The sequence below is a fragment of the Prionailurus viverrinus genome, chromosome D4, assembly GCF_022837055.1.
Source record: "Prionailurus viverrinus isolate Anna chromosome D4, UM_Priviv_1.0, whole genome shotgun sequence".
NCBI lineage: Eukaryota > Metazoa > Chordata > Mammalia > Carnivora > Felidae > Prionailurus > Prionailurus viverrinus.
This window is the reverse complement of record NC_062573.1, coordinates 42,149,250-42,171,724: the sequence shown is the minus strand read 5'-3', so window position 1 is coordinate 42,171,724 and position 22,475 is coordinate 42,149,250. Positions and strand designations below refer to the sequence as shown.

The following is a 22,475-nucleotide window of genomic DNA, read 5'->3' as shown; positions in this document are numbered from 1 at the left end:
GAGAGGATGGTGAGGAGCGTATTTGAGGAAATACATTGTGCTTAGAAGAGTGTCAGTGGATTCATGGACGATATGGATTTAATTGCCTGCTACATCAGAAAAATAGATACCATCGGTGACCTTCATGAGAGCTGGTTTGGTGGAATTAATAAGCAGAAACCACACCGGAGTGGATGAAAGCCTTCATAAGAGAAGTTAGTGCCTCTGAAGTGGAGAAGACAGCGTGGCATCTGGAAAATGTTGTGGGGTAGTTTTTCTGTGCGTCGTTCTGCCTTTTATGCCATATGGTTTCCTCTGGGTGATTTCATGAAATTGATGCACTGGCATGTTCATGTGTTTAATATTGCATTTATTTTGATTCATGATTTACTTAATTACTTTCAATGGTTTATCCTTAGTTATTACTACCTTGTATATCAGCAATCTATTCATCTTTAAGAATTCACTAGGCAGGAATAGATAACTAATTCAACCCTTCATGAAAACATCTGTTACCACTGACACAATAATGCTTCCTGGAATTATTGGCTTCATGAATTCAGTTACTTAACTTTGATCACTGTGACATTGGTTTACTGCAACAGTTTTCTGCCATGTTTCATTTTCTAGGAGAGTTTGATATGATAAGAATTCTCTTATGTTACTCACCGGTAATTTTCCCTAATTTTGTAACTACTACAATCATTGGTGGATCCCAAAATAGCAAAATTATTATGGACATGAAGACAGACAGATTTTCTTAAAATGAAAGTGGGAAGCTGGGTCAGGCATTCTCTTTGTTAATACTTAAGGCAAAGAAAAATTTAGTTAAAATCAGCTGAAAATACAACACGAAGAAGGAAAATCCATAGAGCACAAGAGCGTCATATATAATTCAGGAGTAATTATAGTAGAATATTATGGGGGCGCCTGGGTGGCTCAGTTGGTTGAGTCTGACTTCAGTCATGATCTCGCGGTGTGTGAGTTCGAGCCCTGCATTGGGCTCTGTGCTGACAGCTCAGAGCCTGGAACCTGCTTCGGATTCTGTGTCTCCCTCTCTCTCTCTTCCCCTCCCCTGCTCACACTCTGTCTCTCTTTCTCTCTCAAAAATAAATAAACATTAAAAAAAACCTTATGATAGTAGAATATTATGCATGAAGTCATGCACATGAAAGGCACCGAGCATTGCATCTTCCTGAGAGTAATGACGAAAAACATGGCCGGTATTTTCCTAGTTTTCTTCAGACAGCTATATATGAGAATAGTGTTTGTCTCTTTCTACACAATTCTTAGCAAGCTTTCCTGTCCTACCTACCTTGCACTAACTGACCTTCAAAGGAGGCAGCCTAAAAAACCAGAATTCTATCGTGAATTCTAGAGATGGCTGACTGATTCATTCCTCATTTCGAAAAAGTGTCTTATTTATATTCAGTGATGAAACGGTGGCTTGTGTTAATATCTGAGCGTCGAGAATAAACATCTAGGTGGAAGTTCAGAAGAACATGATGTTTCTTTAATATTCTGGCACCTGCCCCTCCCCCAGCATTCCAGGACACTTTCCCCTGCCCTATGGGTTTCCTCCCTGGCCCAGACGGAAGTTCCCACACACCGTGGTCGCTCACTCCCTTGACCTGTCAGCCTATTTCTGTTCCGTTGCGGTCTCAGCTTAGTTTCCCTTAAGAGCAGCACATCACAAGTAGAAAGCAAAAACCAAATGAAACGTCTAGGTTTTGCAGAAACACCTGCAAGAGAGACTTTCTTTTAATTTCCATTGAATGTGATGTAATAGCAACTGAGGTTAAAAGGAAACAGAAAGCGGGATCCCGTTGAAGGGTGGGCGAATGAAGCTCCTTTCAGGGAAGGCCGCCCCCTGGTGGCCATGTGCTACTGGGGCAGCGACCAAAACTGGGGGAAGGGTTTGGGATGCATGCAGAAATTGGACTTCTTCCTGAAATTGTCCCTTTAAGCTACGACTTAAAGGACTTAAAGGACTCAAATATTCAAAATATTAAATATTCAAAAGTTTTGGAGAACTTAGCTGCAGGGCCAGAGGCGCTGGCCAGGGGATTGAGCCCCCACCTGCCAACTTTCCATCCCCAGGCACTTCTGGCCAACCTGACAGGGGACACGGAGGAGGCAGGGCCTGTTGCCAGGTGCCCACTGATGGACTTGGCAAGATCACTTGCAGCAGCAGCGGAAGCAGCCAACGTTCTCCAGCTTCAGAAGTCAGAGTGTGCATCAGGCCATAGCTCCACCCTCTGCCGGCTGATTGCTGGGCTGCGGAGGTCAAGGCCCCCAGATGTCCAGTCCAGCACAGAAACACAAAACTCGGGGAACCCTGCCCACACATCTACACCCAGGCGCTCATCCGGGCCTGTGTTTGGGCATGACTATGTTCTGATTACAGGTGCAAGAGGCTCGTTTCTTCAAAAAACCACAGCTGCGCATCTGAAAACGTAAAGGTGTCGAAAGCCCGCAGCCACTGGGGAACATGGAAGGAGAAGAGAAACGTAAAAGGGTCCGTGGGATCAGTGACATGTCCTCAGGGGGTGGAACAACACCAAAGGGCAGCATTGAGTCCAGGCTCTCCAGATCCTTCAGTTCCGGACCCTGAGAAGATTCAAGTGGACATTGGGAGCACAGACTTCTCCTGTGTGGACGTGGCCACTAGCAGTGTCCCCAGCAGGGGTGGCGATGACATCACAGCAGCCTGCAGGGTATTGGAAGGGAGGGGGGGCTATTCCAGTGCCAGATGCAAACTTCTGTCTCAACTGGCAGAAAAATCTACTGCCTTATGACTATTTAAAAGGGATTTTGTCACCTTGTCCTTAGAATGTCAAGTCAGTCCATTTAGGTGACTCATACCACAGCCCCTGTTGCCGTCCAAAACATAGACGACAACCCTTTGGCATCTGAAGTGGGATTTGGAATCCTTGATCACCTCACCCTCCCTGCCATACTGATTTCATGCCCTAGCCTTTCCTGGTTCTGAATTCCAATGTCCATTTCTATCCTTCATTCCCTTAAGAGGTGCTTCCAGACAAGTCATTATCTCAATTCTCCTTATGGTTTTGGCCTTGGATCTTTCGTCCCATCAGGATAATTTATTCCTCCAGATTTATATTCTCTCTAAACCGTTGTATAAACGACTGCGATCCCAATGGGTCCATTGAGAAGACTGAATTCATAATTTCAAAGATCTTAGAATAGTTAGCATCCAATCAACCCCGGTGTTATCATCATAAAACATCATCATCCTTATTATTATGCAGATGAAGAGCAGAATCTTTTAGGACCATCCAATTCCCTTTCTCAGGGCAATACTGCCATTGAGTGAGTGGCTTTCTTAACGAGGTAGCGTGCTCGGGCAAGGCAAATATCTGTGATCCTGATTCTTCCACACGGGGTTAGCAGGTGGGGTCTGCTTGCCAGTCTCTTGTGAGCTGGTTGATGCGACCCCTGTCATCTCTCCTCAGAGCTGATCATATGTAGATTAAGTGAAAGTAAAATCAGGTGCTGGTCTTGCAGAGCTGAGGGCCGTCCATGGATCCAGGAGTTGGTCTTCTCTGAGCCTCAGGCTGACACAGCTCTTTTGCTGTGCACAGTCCCCGGTTCTGTGCACCGAATCGTGCTCACTTACATTTTTCAGCAGAAAGGTGACTTCTTTCACTCTCGTGACATTTGGACTTAACCTTTGTGAGGTTTTTGTTTGTTTGTTTGTTTGTTTTTGCCCATGCAGAACTGTCATGTTTTGCTTTCTAGGAAAGTTGAAATGGGAAACAACACAACTGATGTTTTGAAAATGATAGAGAAAAATGGGGCAGCCCCTTGGCCTTTCTTTAACTTCCCTTTGTATTAACCTCAGGATGATGTAGAACACGACGCAGGAGGAGGAAGACAGCCTATGTCACCACTGTGTAAAAACTAAGTTATTAGAATTCTTCTTGTTGTTATCTGCATTTAATTTAAAATGAAAGATCACGAATAAATAAAGGAAAAAAGACATTTCTCTCTGACATAACAGCCTCGGCCTCACCCCCTTCCTTCTGAGCATGAGAGGGAGGAACAGACTAAGAAACTAAACAGACATGCCTAGACTGAATGAACACCTGAGAATCGCTAGTTTCTGTGCTGAAAGATTCCACTGAGAGACATCATCAGTGAGTCCCCTGAGCCCAGCTCAGAAGTTTTGAGTCTAACTAGTGTTCAATGATTGAAGTAAAAGATTGAACAATAAAAGCTGTGGTGGCAAAATGACAAGTTTTTGCTTACTAAAGATGAAATGATTACAGTTGGGTCACTCCCCTCCTTAGAGGAAACAAACTTTTGCCCTTGGCATCTGAGGGCTGTTGACACTTTGATACCTGCTCAGGAGAGGAGGAGGTCAACACTGAGAGCTAGGGTCCCTCACACAAACACTCCAGGGGTGGAGGGAAGGAATAAGGGGCATTAACTCTTTTGCTAACAAAGAAACCAGCGCCTCCACAGCAGGGGAATTCTAATGTCCTCAGGACAAGGTGAGCCTGCCCTCAGGGAGTGAGTCCAGGAGAGGCTGGGTTGAGGACACTCAGTCACTCCAGAGGAACATGTTAGTAGAGGTGATAACAACCTTGCGAGTGAGGGGTTGCTGAGAAAATAAAATGATCTGGGATTAGAATCTTCACAGCTACATGTCCCAGACCAGAACCGGGCTTCCTGCTGGGGACACTGGCACAGCCTGAGGAGCACTGTAGACGGGTTACAAAATGGCAGAAGAATAGTGTCTGTATTATTAGTCTTGACCCTGAGGCTCCAGTGAAGCATAACTGCATGGACCTGCATCAATTATTTCTAGAATGAAGAAAAACATCCAAGAAACTCATTCACTTATCACCACAAGCCTCTAATGTGAGTACAACAGTAATTAAAACCCAGTCCTGGTTCTAAAGAGCTTATTTACCATACGTGGTCTGGTCAGAACCTAGCAAGATACAAAAACCCATAGGAATGAAGGAGTCTGTCTCTGTATGAAGTAAAGAGGGTAAAAACCTAGTCCACGATCAAGGCCAAAGTTTCTTTCTAATACAAAGAGCAATGTTCATATATGAAAACATATGCGAGCAGGTGTGTGTATGAGTACCTACATGCCTACATCACTCCAGTCTTTAGGACAAAGACGTTTCTCGTTTGGTTGATAAGTGTCCATTGGGATGGACGTATCAGAAGTTTATTGGGAAATAAAGCTTCCATTGCCAACGTAGTATTTTAGATTGATGACATCTTCTTACACAATAAGGAGAATGCATAAATGAAAACAAAAAAAAAGGAAGTAAAAGTGGAGAGGATGTTCAGAAAATGAAATTGTCCGCGTTCCGTATTTAAGAGCCATGCTTCGAGTTGGTCCTCAGAGAACCTCGGCCCCGAGGTCCCCCAGCCGCCCAGCTCAGCCCTGCCAGCAGCCCCCTCGGCTTCCCCATGGCTCTCCTGCGCCCTCTGCTGACCGCCCTGGCGCTGCTCGCCTGCCGCCCTGGAGGCTCTCTGGGCTGTGCCCTGCCTGGGAGCCACGCGCAGGTTAGCAGGGACAACTTGGTGCTCCTGGGCCAGATGCGGAGACTGTCCCCTTTCTTGTGCCTGCGGGCCAGAAAAGACTTCCGCTTCCCCCGGGAGATGCTGGAGGGCGGCCAGCTCCGGGAGGCCCAGGCCGCCGCCGCCGTCCTGCGGGAGCTGCTCCAGCAGACCTTCAACCTGTTGCACACGGAGCGCTCCTCGGCGGCCTGGAGCCCCGCGCCGCTGCACGGACTCCGCTCTGGCCTCCACCGGCAGCTGGAAGCCCTGGACGCCTGCTTGCTGCAGGCCACGGGCGAGGGAGAGCGCGGCCCGGGGATGCACGGCCCTGCCCTGGCCATCAAGAGGTACTTCCAGGACATCCGCGTCTACCTGGAGGACGAGGGATACAGTGACTGCGCCTGGGAAATTGTCAGGCTGGAAATCATGAGAGCCTTGTCCTCCTCGGCGACCTTGCAAGACAGCTTGGCCATCAAGGATGGAGACCTGGGGTCACCTTGAAGTGATTCTCAATGACTCACGTGCCACATCACCCCTGCACTATGCCTGCTCACTTCAAGAGACTCATTCCTGCTTTAGTAGAGAATTCATTGAATTTAACTCAACAAATACTTTGTGAATAGTATGAAGAAGATGTTTTAAAAAATGCAGCTTCAGGATTGTTAGTCTCTAAGAGATGACTTCTCTGATGCTTGGTTTCCCTTTTTTAAAAAAGTTATTTATTTATTTATTTATTTATTTATTTATTTATTTATTTATATGTATTCCTTCTTGCATCTGTCGTATTTATAGAATTCAGAAATTATATACAGTGAAATGTTCATCTTTAAATTGCATTAAAATTTACAAAACATATTTACCTTTCCGTGTTATTAAATTTGCATTTTGCTTTATATGTTACATACTTATCAAAGAGAACTTCTCGAATGTTTGTTCTAAAATCAAAATCCACATCATTGTAAATGATATTGAGGAACAGATAGTAAAATTTATTTACTCATTCATTCCATTCAGAGTATATGTCAAAACGGGAGTATCTAAATGACAACTGTGTAATTGTGGTCAAGGAACTAGAGGTCACCTGGGGTGCCTGGATGGCTCAGTCAGTAGAACTGCAACTCTTGACCTCAGGGTTGTGAGCTCAAGCTCCACGTTGGGCATGGACCTCACTTTTTAAAAAATGAAAGGGGCGCCTGGCTGGCTTAGTCTGTAGAGCGTGCAACTCTTGATTTCCGGTTTATAAATTGGAGGTGTAGATATTACTTAAAAAGCCAAATTATGGGAAAAGCCTAAATGTCCATCAGCAGATGAATGGATAAAGAAAATGTGGGGTGTGTGTGTGTGTATATATATATATATATATATATATATATATATATATACATGATGGAATACTACTTGACAATGAGAAAGAATGAAGTCATGCCATTTGCGGCAACATGGATGGAACCGGAAGGTATTATGCTGAGTGAAATAAGTCAGTCAGAGAAGGACAGATATCATGTTTTCACTCATATGTCGATCTTGAGAAACTTAACAGAAGACCATAGGGGAAGGAAAGGGGGAAAAATAGTTACAAACAGAAAGGGAGGCAGGCAAAGCAAAAGGGACCCTAAATGCAGAGAACATTCTGAGGGTTGATGGGGGTGGGGGTGGGGAAGAGGGGGAAATGGGTGATGGGCATTGAGGAGGGCGCTTGTTGGGATGAGCACTGGGTGTTGTATGTAAGTGATGAACCACGGGAATCTACCCCGGAGACCAAGAGCACACTTTACACGCTGTATGTTAGCCAATTTGACAATAAATTATATTTGAAAGAAGTAAAATCTTTTTAAAAAATGAAAAAAAAAATCTAGAGGTCAATAAAGCATATACAGTTTCTGCTGTGTTGAAACTCAGCCTTATAGGGAAGGAGACATAAAAAACAGTACTAATGTTTATTTTATTTCAATTATGTTAAAAATTACAAAGGGAAGCAAAGGAAAATGATGTTCTTACACAAGAAGTTTTAGGTACAAAGGATGTTGGCAAGGAAGAGTGATATTAGATATCCTTTCTAAGGCGCCTGGGAGACATGTGAGTGCTGAAGTCTTACTTGCAGTTGGGAATGTGGGTCTGGAATTTACAAAAATGCCATGAGGGAGGTGTCAGTTTGGGATTCCTTACTGAGTATCTGGGAATGAGGCATGGGAATGAATGTGGTCACGTATAAGTAGAATGGACAATGAGATGTTGTCTTGCGTACCTTCAATGTTTAAAGGTCAGGCAGAGGAGAGTCTGGGAAGGGCATTGAGGCAGAGTGGCCAGTGCAGTTGGAAGGACACATGGGGACAAGACCTGACCATGAAGGGAATACGGGTCAGGGTGGTGCTTTGTAGGGCAGGTGTGGATGAACTGTCCCCATGGACCTGCAAACAGATGGGGCTGGTGGCCTTAGCATGGTTTTGGTTTAGTGGAATTAATGGGGCAGAGGCCAGATAGGAGTAGGTGGAAGAGAAAACACAAGAACGAGAATTAGGGATACCATGTATAGAAATTATCTTTATACGCTTGTTTGTGAAGGGGGGGGGAGAGAAATATGGTATTACTTCGAGGGAAACGTGGGTTACCATCTCTGTGTGTAAGAAATTGTCACAGTGGAAATCAGCAGGTGCTTCCTCTTCATTAAAAACTGGTGAAAAAAAAAACAAACTAAGGGAAAAAGGAAGAGAAGTAAGCTCTCGTAAAACAACAACAAATGATTCGTACAAGTCCAGGTGGTCATGCATTTTAGAAGTTGCTCAAAAAACTGAAAACGGAAGCTTGGAATCAACAATAGTGGCCTTAATCAGAGAAATATGAATTCTGTTCAGCGATCAGTCTGACAGGTTTAAATTTATTTTTATGGATTTTAGCTTGAGCATGGTATTTATATTTTATAGAACAATATTTTCATTATAATGTATAACAACTTTGTTCTGTAAAAACACATGGAACTTCTCAAAAGTGATCAAAAGTGATGTGCTCAATTTCTATATCTAAGCCGATGCAAACACACACTGAAGAGAGGAGAAGTTTTTTTCTAGGAGAGACCTACACTAGAAACAGGAAATACCTGTATTTCCCAGACTGATTCTGGGGTCAAATCTCAGTGAGGCATTTTTGTTCAGGACCCATAGACACATTAAGTTCTTGGGAGGAGGGAGAGTCTCCGGGCACCTGACAGAAACTCTATATCAAAATATTCTAGCTCTAAGAGAGCTTTAAGTCTATTATTGTCTCTATTTGAAGATGAGGATTGAACTCACTTAAAGGCAAAAATAGATTGGGGCTCTTGGGTGGCTCAGTCAGTTGAGCATCTGACTCTTGATTTCTGCTCAGGTCATAATCCCAGGGTCTTAGGATCAAGCCCTGTGTCGGGCTCCATGCTGAGTGTGGAGCCAGCTTGAGGTTCTCTTTCTCTCTCTCTCTGTCTCTCACTCCCTCCCTCCCTCTCTCTCTCTCTCTCTTCCCCCCGCCCCTCTCCCCTTCTCTCTCTCTCTCTCTAAAATAAATAAAATAAATAGATATTTTGACAACTCCAAGAATGTCACCACCACTTGAGAAGCTCCAAAGATGTAGCCCCAAAGATATAGCACACAGACCAACCTCCCTTCATGCTTTGAAAACTCAGAGAACATGTGCCGACTACTAGAAAAATCTCCCAGAGTATCTTCAGCATCTACAAGTAGTGGCCTTCAAAGGCATGTCAGTTCATCTATAGTACCTAATCACCGCCACTCTTGCCAAGATCCTGATACTCCTGATTTATTTGTAGTAATTAATTAATTAGTTATAATAACATGCACAGCGGTGCCTGGGTGGCTCAGTTGGTTAAGCGTCTGACTTCTGCTCAAGTAATGATCTCATGGTCTGTGGCTTTGAGCCTTGTGTTGGGCTCGGGGCTGACAGCTCAGAGCCTGGAACCTGCTTCAGATTCTGTGTCTCCCTCTCTCTCTGCCCCTCCCCCACTTGCACTCTGTCTCTGTCTCTCTCTCTCTCTCTCTCTCTCTCTTTTTTTTTTTAGAACACAATGAATCGCTTTTATTTCGGTATGCATCCACATCTCAGCATTTAGTGGTCCTGAGCAGAAAAGTGGAAAAATGCAGCAATTTGCCAGGAAGTCAAGCCCACCAATTTCGGGGATCCGCTGTGCACACCGGGTTCTTTTTCAATCCCTGCTGAGGACCGTGAGAAACAGCAGCACCAAAACCAAAGTGTGCACCGAATTCAAGGTTCTTTTTGTTCCAGTTGCCACATTCCAAACTAGACCCAAATGGATTGCAAGATGACCACATGAGAACCCTGTGTAAAACGTCTTCAATTTTTAAAAGCAAAAGCAATTACAGGAAAAGGAAATTCATTCAGAAGGATCGTGTGTGCTTACAAGTGTCTTCTGTGGCCTTTCTCCAAGTTTAACCACCAAGAACTTTGAGAGCTGGCGGGTGTGAGTACCCCTGGTGACTGTTCTTTTCACTTTATCAGAACCTGAGCTAAAAAACCGCATCAGCTGACGATGACAGCAGAGGGTGGCAGGGCTGGGGACCCAATATTCATTCCCAGGCTGGTGGAGAGTGAGTAAATGTGGTTCCAAAACTAAACGAGGGAAGTCAGAGACTCTTTCCAACCTTACCTGATGGCTTCTGGCCAAAGCAAGGAAGTACTGTGGAAAGTGTTGGGTGGTGATGGTACAAAAAGGGAGTTGAGGAGGAGGAAGGAAAAAGCAGCACCCCTCAATTAAGGTGGGGGAGAAGATATGGGGAGAGCCCTGAATTCCTCACCAAAGGCCAATTTCAGAGGGGAGCAGAGGGGGTTACAATCTATGCTTCGGCCAAGGGTGGTGGTGGAAAGTTAAGAAGGGACAATCGCTTGGGGGGGGTGTGGTGGGGGGCATCATTTAAGACTTAAAAAAAGCAGGGGTGCAGATGGAGCACCCCCACACACCCAGCAGTAGTCCCACAGGCTGTGACCTGAAACCTTCACACCTACTCTAGCAAGCCAACCCAAGCTGAAGGGCTGTTGCAGGGAGGGAAGGAGGGAGGGAGGGAGGCAGGCAGGGAGGCAGGGGGAGGAGAAGGGGAGAAGGCAGAGACCCCAGGCCATGTAATCAGCAGCAAGGTGATTGTGTGATGTGTCTTTTCACAGTTGAGTTAGATGTGCCCCACCAGTTATGATGGGAATCAATTTAAATATACTTTCTTGATCCCCGAAGTTCAACTATGTGGACAGTGGTTACACTTGACAGGATGATTTGTTATAGCACAACTTATATATTTTATATGGACAAAAAAATTAGTATCATTTCCAGTATCTTAAGATAAATTGCCTTTGAATGGGAGCTTCTTTTCCTGTACTTTGAGGTCTACAAGACGTATCTAGAAAACTTACTACTGTGGAAAATGAAGACTGCTTAAATCAAATGGGAGGGGGGTAGGGGGAGGGCCTGTGGTTTTTCTTCTTGATTAATTGCTGTAACACTGTCCTTCGGGCGGCTGAGGGAGTTTCATGTTTTCTTTAGACATCATTAGGTGCCGGAGCTCTTGCAGGACGACTTTGATGCTGTATGAATTCTGCCATTTTGTTAGCACTGATATGGCTCTTGGGTCCACCACTCCATTAATATTAATTTTTGTTACAAATCTTACAAAGGGGTGTGCTTCTGGGTATTTAGGTCCACATTCTATTTTAAGGCTGTATATTCGGTTTTCATAAATTGTTCTCGGAGGCCCAATTATCATCCCTGTCCATCTTGTAAGTGTCATGTCTTCGTCATCTTCTAGACCCCAGCTAACTGTGCCATCTCCTACCCCTTTCTGGCCTTCTTCCAGTTCTTCCAACAGTCGAAAGTTGCGAGGGACTTTTACTCCCGAGCCCGTGGTGGCTGCCATCTTGCGTCGCTGTCGCTCCTGTCTCTGTCTCTCAAAAAAAAAACACAAAAAAAAAAACATTAAAAATTATAAAATGAAATGTGTCAACATTTGGATGGACGATATAATTCAGTGAACCAATTATTTCCAAATGACCAAAATCATGCAGAGGTAAAAGATTTATTGAAAGAGGGGGCACCTCGCTGGTTCTGTTGGTTAAGCATCTGACTTCGGCTCGGGTCATGATCTCACAGCTCATGAGTTCGAGCCCCGCGTCAGGTTCTATGCTGACAGCTCAGAGCCTGGAGCCTGCTTGGAATTCTGTGTCTTCCTCTCTCTTTGCCCCTTCCCTGCTTGTGCACGTGCGCTCTCTCTCTCTCTCTCTCTCTCTCTCAAAAAAAAAAAATACAAAAAACAAAACACATGCACATAAAAAAATACAAAGGGGAAAAAACCTTATTAGACAGCAACAGAAACAAATTACTAACAGGGGAAAATTCATTCACTGTATTTCTTTTCTCAGGGACCCTCTCTAAAGAAAATCCTGCATTTGTGTGATTGATTGTTTTTCCTGTGTGCTAAGGATGATATATTGTATAGAAAGGGAAGCAGAACTGGAATGGAGCTAAAGCAAACCACTGGGCTTTTATACTGGACAGGAGGCAACATTTTGGGCAAAGAGATAGGAAGAATGGATCCAGGAGACCAAGGGCATGCTGGGTGTGCTCACCTGTGCCCTGGGCAGGAGATCCAGCACCCAAGGGTGAAGAACCCTATGTTTATCTTTTTCCTTGAACTAAAATAAGGTGACCTTCCAAGGTTGGTGTTGATACATACAGAATGTAAGATATTTCTTGAGGTAAATTTGTAATTATTAGCCCAAAGAAGGTGTATGCATGTAGGCAGAGGGGGTGACAAAAAAATGGGGTAAACTTTAAGCCTGGTGGAAGAAGTAAAATTTGCAAGGATTGTAAATTATGAGTTAATGCTGACTTTTTTATTTATTTATTTATTTATTTATTTATTTATTTATTTTTTATTTTATTTTAATGTTTATTTATTTTGGGGACAGAGAGAGACAGAGCATGAATGGGGGAGGGGCAGAGAGAGAGGGAGACACAGAATCGGAAGCAGGCTCCAGGCTCTGAGCCCTCAGCCCAGAGCCTGACGCGGGGCTCGAACTCACGGACCGCGAGATCATGACCTGAGCTGAAGTCAGACGCTTAACCGACTGAGCCACCCAGGCTCCCCAATGCTGACTTTTTTAAATTAAAATTCACACAGAGCAAATTTCTGGTTGATGACTGAATTTTGATTTAAAGAATATTTTGATTTCTGAGTCTTACACTTTCCCCATGTAATAAGATAAAGTAGATGAGTCAATAGTGATTATACTTTCCTTCTTCCCAGCTTCCTTGTCCATACTCCCCAAGCTGTTGACTGGATTTTGGCTGAAATAAGTCAAAGAATGATAAGACCCCATTTTTATTGTAACAGTTTTGGGAACATGGCCCAGTAAACAATTGTATATGCTTTTATAGACAAGAGCTAGAAAATGAGACTATGCATAATAAAACAACACACCCCGAGTCACAGACCTGGGGAGCTCTCATCTGATGTACATCGATCTTATTCTGATATTGCTTCTTATTTAAACTATTCCTTTGGTCATATCCATAAAAGAAGGATGGAAATATGTTCAGACAAGCTGAGATTTTAGGAAGCACTACGAAATAGCACATGTGTTTATAGCCACAACCATCCTAAGTGAGAAAATGCTTCGTATAGGAGAACAACCTGCAGAAAGAATGTGCTGGAGAATAGGGGATGTAGTCATGGCCATTTGACTGTGCAGATGGTCAACAAATAACCTTGGCTGAAACGTGTGGAGCACTGGGAGAATCTGGGTTCACTGATCCAGAAGCTATTCTGTGTCATTCACACATGTGTGCTTGTGTGTGTGTGTGTGTGTGTGTGTGTGTGTGAACTAGATGAAAGCTACTGAGCTAAAGTGGCAAAGATCCTAGAGTCTTCAAGGAAATAGTGTATAAAAAGTACTTAGAATACTAAGACTTTGTCAGCTTTATTTGTGTTTGGGTATGTTACATGGTTCCTTTTTCCTGCCTTTGAAAAATGTTACTTTCTTAAGGCTTGAAGATATGGTACTCTTTAGAAAATGGCATGGAAAAGACTCTATTGAACTCCACCGTTGGTTGTGAATGTTTAAAATCAAGTTGAGGGGCGCCTGGGTGGCGCAGTCGGTTAAGCGTTGGACTTCAGCCAGGTCACGATCTCGCAGTCCGTGAGTGCGAGCCCCGCGTCAGGCTCTGGGCTGATGGCTCAGAGCCTGGAGCCTGTTTCCGATTCTGTGTCTCCCTCTCTCTCTGCCCCTCCCCCGTTCATGCTCTGTCTCTCTCTGTCCCAAAAAAAAAAAAAAAAAAAAAGTTGAAAAAAAAATAAAATCGAGTTGAAATGTCATAGTTCTGAAAACTTTTGAATGACGTAATGGGCAAAACAATGGAAATCTGAATTACAGTGAGATCAAGTTATTTCTGCTCTGATTATTTGATGATGTATATACATCAAGTTTTCCCGGCTGTTTTTCATTTTTGGTTTGTTTTCCTTTTAAGGGGAGAATTTCACAAAGTTTCCACCTTATAGCAATTTTCCCGGAATGTATGTAGGCAGGGATTTTCAATTCGAACCACTAGAGGACAGAATAGTATCAGTCACTAGAGAGGCTGCTCAGTGTGTCAATAAAAAGCAAAGTAATTAATTCTAGGTATTCATACGTCTTACTGCATCTGGTTAATTAACGTAGCACCAGGCTATGTTCATCCTTAAGGACCACAGCTAATGCTTTGTTGTTGTTGTCATTGTTGTTGTCTTTTGTTTTTACTAGCATTCAGCCATTCAAATATGCTTCTTACTTCTTAGCAAAGTGATACCAGGTGATAAAGTTATTAAAATCAGGATGGGAAAAATTACCCCCGATTCCCTTAGAAGCCAATTATATTGGATGGTGTGATGCAGTCAGATTAGACAGTAAATAACAACACAGAACTGGTGTTAGGCTGACATCATCATTTTAAAGCCTGCCTTTCCCCTTTGTTTTGCATTATTTATTTATTCTAGATTCCCATAAATATATTTGCTATTTAAATAAAATGACATTTGGAACATTTTTGTACACATTGTTTATAAGCTAGTTATCACAATCAATAATGTGATCAGTGACATGGGTTTTCAAACCAACTTGTGAAAATTAATAAATAGAAACCTCAATAAAATGGAGTCAGGAGGTTGGGCAAGGGGAACGCTCCTGCCTTGCCAGCCCTACCAATCAGTCAGTTGCGAATCCAACCGGAAGACATGGGCCTTGCGAGCCAATATTACTTTACTATTGGCAATAGTCCAGCCAGTGAGAGATAGTCACAATTCAGCCAATGGTAAGCCACTATAATTTGACCTCCTAGTTTACTCCAATGGACTTTTTGTTTATAACAGCTACCCTCCCCGGCAACCCCACTCTCCCACTTTTCTCTATAAAAGAACATTTCCTCTTTTTTTTTTCCAAACTTGTCTACTGTTTTCTATACCTTGCTGTGCCCAATTGCAATTCTGTGCTATTCCCAAACAAACCCATCGATTGCTGGCAAAAATGTATCAGTTTTATTATTATTATTTTTTTAACGTTTATTTATTTTTGAGACAGAGAGAGACAGAGCATGAACGGGGGAGGGTCAGAGAGAGGGAGACACAGAATCTGAAACAGGCTCCAGGCTCTGAGCTGTCAGCACATAGCCCGACGCGGGGCTCGAACTCCCGGACCGCGAGATCATGACCTGAGCCGAAGTCGGCTGCTTAACCGACTGAGCCACCCAGGTGCCCCATAGCAGTCTTATTTTTTAAGGCTAACAAAGTACTGGCAAAAATTCAAAACAATCTATTCATCACTATTTAACATGAGTCTGGATGCAGGTGAATATTCTTTACCCAAGTGAATTTAATGGCTATTACAGTATTCTGTAAAATGGAGGGCCCATTGTTTACTTATCTAATCCTTTATAACAGCACATTATTATGGCTGCAATCATCTTTTATATAAAAATGCTGCAATAAAAAATTGGGCACACATTTGGACAGGTGTAGTTCTGTAATATAAATATCTAGAACTGTATTTTCTGGGTTCAGTGGTTCAAAAATTTTGGTAGATTTTACCAAATTAATCACCCATGTTTGAGAATTATACACCTCTACTGTGTATAGGTATGTGCTCTTACCCCAATCATCACCAAACCATCTTGTTTATCAGATTTTTCATTTATATAAATGATCTCCAGGGAGGCTGGTTTTTTTTTTTTTTAAATTTTTTTTCAACGTTTATTTTTATTTTTGGGACAGAGAGAGACAGAGCATTAACGGGGGAAGGGCAGAGAGAGAGGGAGACACAGAATCGGAAACAGGCTCCAGGCTCTGAGCCATCAGCCCAGAGCCCGATGCGGGGCTCGAACTCACTGACCGCGAGATCATGACCTGGCTGAAGTCGGACGCTTAACCGACTGCGCCACCCAGGCGCCCCATGGTTTTTTGATATATGTATATTATCTACTTGTAGCTCTATCTGTTTTTGTAGTTGGCACTGAGTTGTTAAACTTTTCTGAGTCCTTTTTAAAATGAAAATGTTAGCATCAATCATATGTTTCAAGATTTTTTTCATATATCTTTAAATTTCTTGATAGTTCTTTATCGGGCAGACTTTTAAAAAATCACATATTAAAATGTGTTGCTCTTTTCTTTTCTGGCCTTGGGTTTTCATATCACTCAGAAGAACTTTCCCATCTGAAGATTAAAAAATGTTTTCAAATTTTATTTTGATTTCATTATTTTTTTAATTTGAGCCAAGGAGGGGCAGAGGGAGAGAGAGAATCTTAAGGGGGCTCCACACCCAGCACGGACCCCAATGTGGGGCTTGATCTCACAACTGTGAGATCATGACATGAGCCGAAATCAAGAGTCAGACGCCTAACTGACTGAGCCACCAGGGCACCCCTAAAGCTTTTTATATGCATGGTTTTTTCCCTCGTATTTAACAGGGTTTTTTCTCCTTTCATATATTTATATCCATAACCGTTCAGTGATTTAGCAACTTTTATTGTACTCACGTAACAGCTGGGTGGTCTTAGAGAGGCAGTGACATGCTCCTGGCCACAGAGCCCTGTATGTCAAAGCTGCTATCGAAACCCAGATGATCTCCCTTTATAGCCAACCTGCTCATTTCCTTTTATCCCTTAAACATCAAATTTCATTTTGCATATTATAGGAGATTTGAAATCTCTTTTTTTTTTTTGTCCCAAGGAGACTATTTTCCCAACAACGTTAATTGAATCAGTCAACCTTCCCTTATTTATTTCGAAAACAACCATTATTCTATTATCAGTCCTCATTTATACGTATCTGCCAGGGATCGTAAAGCAATTTTATTTGTTTTTGTTCCAGTATCAACTTTAAAAATTCCAATTTCTAAAATTCTCTTTAAGTAGAGGTTACATATGTGTCAACAAAAAAAATACCCATTTTTGCCAAGATATATGAAAATTCAATTCAAATTATTATCGGAAAGCATAACTCCTTCCCAGGCTCTTCCATCTGGATTCTGCTCACCCATCCTGCACCCTATTCCCCCAGCCTCTGCACCGTGGAACCCCTTAGGATTCTCCTTTTACCTCTCTTTCTAAATCTAAATTTGAAGAGGGGATCTCTCCTCAAATCGTCTCTAACTACATGGAATGTTTGCCTTTTTTTCTGATCCCTGCCCCTGCTCTGCTGGATCCATTCTTCTATCCATCTCACAATTATTTTCTTCCTATATATTATAAAAATTGCTTTCTATTGTTTTCTGGAGATCATTCCACTTCTGCATCACTTTCTACACTTTTATATATGCATATAATGGAGCATGACAAAAGACCCCCAGACCAAGCAGAGAGAGGCACAATCTTCCTTACAGGGTACCTGAGAGGAAGAAGCTGTGAATACACATGCATTTGCTTTTTGTTTTGCTCCTATGAATATTTCAATGCGTGTGACGATCGCTTGTATAATATATTTAAATACAAAACCAAATCAGGACTTAAGAGTTGATGAGGGAGGAGGGTGTAGGGGGTCTCCTGATGATTCTGACCCACAGGCACCATGGAATGGCACTGCTCAGGATGCTTGAGGAAAGATAGCAACATCTTGGTTCCCTTGTGTTCAGAGGACATGGCATGGGCCCCAGTTTCTGTGACTCGATCTCTGCTCTTGAGAACAGATCCTCTGAGTGTTAGTCTCAGTAGTACTGCATTAATAAGTATCACTTTTCAACCCAGGGGCTACCAAACCATATCGCTTGTGTGGGCACCAGGTATGTTCAACATTTCCACATGGAGAGACGCTGCATCGCCTTCTTCATTTCCTCAATTTTCCTTATTCTCTTAAATTTTCAGCAGGTTTTTTCATGGAAAGATAGCACCTGCTGATTTCACCCTGACATCCTCCCAGGCCAGGGGCTGTATTCTTTTGCTTTCAACAGAGAGGCTTATTCCTTGGGAAATTCTCTTAATTCCCACTGTTAGTGCCTCACTGCTCAGGAGGGGAACTTCTTTTTTCTCCTCCCCCACCCCTACTACGTCCACCTGCCGATGAAGCCCGGGGAGGAGTTGCTCCATCCGGGTCTCGTCCCAAATAACACGAGATCCTCTGTGCCGCGAGGCTGAAAACCTGCTGGCACCTCACCTGAAGGGTACGATGGCTTGGTCTTTTGTCAGTGCCTGGCTCTCTTCCATCAGCTACTGAGGGACTCTGAAGGTCCCTCCTATTCTCTGGGAGTGACAGAAGCAAAATTCTCATTTGGTACAGAAGTGTTAAGATCCCCTTCCTGTCCAAATTCTACCCTCAAGTCTGAACCCCGCCCAGGAAGCAAGTGGGGCTGGAGCAGAGTTAGGACCCAGGTAGGGGTGTATCTATCTCTCGAAAAACATGTTTTTATTAGGTCTGAGTTTCACAGTTTATTGGATGTATAACCAGCATTTGATTCATCATCTGAATTGCCTCAACATATGTACATACTGTATTGTATTTTACATTTTTTCTTAAGTAGGGAAGATACCTAATTTGAGCCTAAAATAGCACTGCCTTTGGATTCACACCAGCAGGGGTTTACCTCAGGGGTCTTAGAGTGGGCTCACATTTACATTAGATGACAAGGAACATCCTAAGAAGAACCCATTCTGAGGAAGAAGAAAGTTAATTCACAACCTGGTCCAATTCTCATTACCCAGCTTGGGAATAGAAAGTCAATTCTGATAAAGCCATGATGATGACACCAGGATCACCCTTGGCCTGACCCTTAAAATGCTGTATCTAAATGATGTGAAAGAGAAGGACAGTTGGTGTTTTATTGTTCTTGTTGTATTCGTTTATTTTTAATATGTCAGGCATTTGTTGCACACAGTAACCTGAGAGAGATGCTTTAGGGAAAGAAATCTTTCCTCCAGAACTGAGCCCTCTACCCATGTGTGTATAATGCGCATGTAGTTTTTGATGTCTAAGGCCTCAGATATGGGCCCAAGTGGTCCAAGGAACTTTGTGTCTAGGACTTAGAGATGAATCTGCTGGGGAGATCTCTAACATCCTTTCTGCACAGGACCCTTGATTGTGTATCTTCTGAGACAATCTCCCTGTAGAAGGCTATGGCTGAAACCCTGAAATATCCGAACACCTCTCTTTGCCCTTCTAATTTCAACTCATGGTAGAAATCCGCCCAGCCAGGGGCGCCTGGGTGGCTCGGTCGGTGAGCGTCCGACTTGGGCTTAGGTCATGATCTCACGGTCGGAGAGTTCGAGCCCCGCGTCGGGCTCTGTGCTGACAGCTCCGAGCCTGGAGCCTGTTTCGGATTCTGTGTCTCCCTCTCTCTCTGCCCCCTCCCCTGTTCATGCTCTGTCTCTCTCTGTCTCAAAAATAAATAGACGTTAAAAAAAAAAGAAATCCGCCCAGCCAGAAGAATTTTGAGGACAATTTTGTTGGTTTATTTATTTCAGTTCCTGAAACCCACCCACCCACAGAGAATGCATCCTCTTTCTCCCCCAACCCTCAGTAGGCACAAATGGGTCCTTCAAGGTATTTCTCGTGTAATCCCATAATTTGCTCTGGAAATATGCTTATTTTCTTCCCAGTTCCATTGAGCATCTTTCCTTCCTCCCAAGGAATGAGAATAAATGGGGAGCTGTTACTACAAAAAGTCCACTATACTGAATAATATACCAGCTAAGAATCCAATTTTTAGCGCTCTCAAACTAACTCCCTTTTGATCATAAATATTTTTATCCACATTGATAACCACTTTGTTCATCTGGCATGAGCCCAAATGAATTTCTGTTATTTGGAATAATTAAAGTCTCTCCCAGGGAAATATTTTATTTATTACAAGGCGAATACGGAAACTTGGAATAAATTTCACTACAACAAGGTACACTTAGATCTCTTATGTAGAGGGTCAAGGGTAACCTTGTTCTTTGTTCTCCTCAAACCTTGCTCCACCCTTCCCAACAGGTACACATCTCCACCTTCAGTGACTAAAACGTGTCTGACCAGGTTTCTGTACTTCCAAGAAGATGGATTCTTCTCGCATTGAAGGTAAAACCATGGGACCATTTTTGTGCTATGATCATTTCCCTGCATCACTGTAATGTGACTCTGGCTACTTGTCTCTAGATACTACATGCTGGCTATCTTCTGCTTACCCATAATATTTCAAGTGTACAAGCCAAAGAAATAAGGACATTTTCCATCAAATGTCTACTAATAGTGGGTGGAGAAACTAATTCAGCGGCCACCCACTTTGGACAGTAACAAGACAAGTGCTTTTTGAATACAACAATGGGAGGAGTGTTACACTCCATACAACTATAAAAGTGAGCCATTTATGCTATTTTCATGTATTGTTTTATGTATATCTGCTATATTCAGTGTTTCTTAAACTGCACCAAAAATAGGAAACCCTCAAGTTGGTGTCAGTGGTTTCTATATTACTCGGCGGTCGAAAGCGTGACTAATGGTCACCGGCAGACAGCGACTGAAGGGCCATGAAGAGCGGGTTCAGGAAAGGATTTTTCTCAGGTGAGCAGAACAATTAGTTGCGAGAGGGGCTCCCACCGGCACTTCTGTCCTACATGTCATGTCTTATTGTGCTCTTACCATACAAGGATAAAAACCACCCTGTCATTAGAGAAAGAAAGATACTTCATTTTTTAGTGCACGAAGTCACTTACCCAAGTTGTCCATCCCGGAAGAGTAGAGAAACTGAAAAACAAAAGTAAGAATATAACCTCTTAGCAGACACATAAACAAAACTTCCTCTCCTGTAGGTAGAGTATCTCCTTACGTGTATAACTGGCCATGACGACATGGTACTTATCTCTCTCTTCCTCTCTCTTTGTTAATGCTGCATCTAAAAAAATTTATTTATTTATTTTTATTTGAGAGAGAGAGAGCACACACAAGCAGGGGAGAGGGGCAGAGGGAGAGACAGAGATAATCCCAAGCAGGCCCTGCACTGAGCGCAGAGCCTGATGAAGGGCTCCATCCCGTGACCCTGGGGTCATGACCTGAGCCAAAATCAAGAGTCAGACACTCAGCCAACTGAGCCACCCTGGTGCCCCCCTCTTTTAATACTGCACTTTAAATTTCCTTACTCATTCAGTACTTAGATTGTCCCTTTATGTGTTCAGGAGTGTGCTAGGCAAAGAGTTCAGAAGCCATTTCCCCACCATGAAGTAGGTCATACCTTAGTTGAGAGAGAACTAACCCATCATTGTACAGTGTGGTCTGGGACGTGATAAAAGTTGTGCTCTGGAGGGGCAGATAGATTTAGACAGATTGGACTTGGAGGGCTTTCTGTGAAAAATTTTAAGGAGTCATAAAGAGCAAGAATGAGATATTAGCACATAGTAGGAAGCGAATCTGTATACGGCCAAGGCAACAGCATGTGAGTTTGGGTTTTCTGTGGCCCCAGATGGAAGGTCTGTGTGTTATGCTTTCGGAGGTCAGGTGCTGAGACAGCAGACTCTGAGACAAAAAGTGCCATGTGAGGAGTTTAGTAGGGAGTGCTACGGGCTCAACGCATGTGAGAAGAGCAGGCAGGATGAGGAACGGAGGAAAACCCGAGCTGCTGTGCAGTCACAGTGTGGCTTCGGTCAAAACCCGGGTGGGGGAAGGGGCTCTGAGACTGCAATGACCCTTCAGGGGTGGAGTGAGGGGTCTGAGCCTTTATCCCTCCACATCCAGTCCTTGGATAGAGGGGAGAAAACTGGGGCTAAATGACTCATTTCAGCCAAAGGCAATTCCAAGAATGACTCCCAAGTCTCTGTATTTACCAAACATCTACATTTCTCAACAGAAGAGATTACTGAACCTTCTGCCATCTTCCACCTTGGAATCCTCTGTCTTTCACAAGTTTGATTTCCCTGTGTTCACACCATATTCTTCATCCAATCAGATATTGTTATGGTTGCAGTTTTGATGTCACACGATCATAGGCATGAGGAACAGACACGGTTACAGAAACAAAACTTGGGTTGGATCATCTTCCTGAAGAGACAGTTACTGTCACCTGGCGTATTAGAGTCTTTACATCCAGCTTCTTTAAGAAGGAGAAAGACCATTGAATCCGCTGCTGTGAAAAGGCAGTGATAGAAAAAAGAAAAAAAAACTATCCTTACCAACTATCTCCCACCTGAGAGGCTCACTTCTCTCTAGGTATTATGGGAAAATATGAGATCAGTAACCTCAAAGAGACCATGTCTTCAGCTGTTAACAGTCTACCAAGGCTATCAAGAAACAGAGGCATGGGCTGTAATGTGGAGTCCGAGGACCAAAAGCATCAAAATCATCTAGAAATTGTTAGAAATGCAAATACTCAGTCCCCACTCTAAGACTTAGTGGATCAGAAACACTGGGGTGAAGCCATGCCCCCTGTATTTTAACAAGCCCTCCAGATGACTCTGATACACACTGGAGATGGGGCTT

The 22,475-nt window shown here is 43.3% G+C and overlaps 2 protein-coding genes across 3 annotated transcripts; one reads left to right on the top strand and one right to left on the bottom strand.

Annotated features, from left to right (window-relative positions):
* The first annotated feature begins 5,428 nt into the window (after window positions 1-5,428).
* Window positions 5,429-6,024, top strand: LOC125150653 (interferon omega-1-like). The gene has a single exon (XM_047830800.1). The coding sequence runs from the start codon at window positions 5,434-5,436 to the stop codon at window positions 6,022-6,024; it is 591 nt and encodes a 196-aa protein (XP_047686756.1). The 5' UTR covers window positions 5,429-5,433.
* A 4,975-nt stretch (window positions 6,025-10,999) lies between these two features.
* Window positions 11,000-20,825, bottom strand: LOC125150870 (ubiquitin-conjugating enzyme E2 variant 1-like). 2 transcript variants are annotated; one of them, XM_047831311.1, is made up of 2 exons: window positions 20,720-20,825; window positions 11,000-11,457 (listed from the first exon to the last, which is right to left on the bottom strand). In XM_047831311.1, exon 2 carries the CDS (start codon window positions 11,427-11,429, stop codon window positions 11,004-11,006), a length of 426 nt encoding a protein of 141 aa, XP_047687267.1. In that variant the 5' UTR covers window positions 11,430-11,457; window positions 20,720-20,825; the 3' UTR covers window positions 11,000-11,003. The 2 variants fall into 2 exon arrangements, with proteins under 2 accessions (XP_047687267.1, XP_047687266.1); XM_047831310.1 differs by lacking the exon at window positions 20,720-20,825 and adding an exon at window positions 11,608-11,649 and having other exon boundaries at window positions 11,000-11,459.
* Between the last annotated feature and the right edge of the window lie 1,650 nt (window positions 20,826-22,475).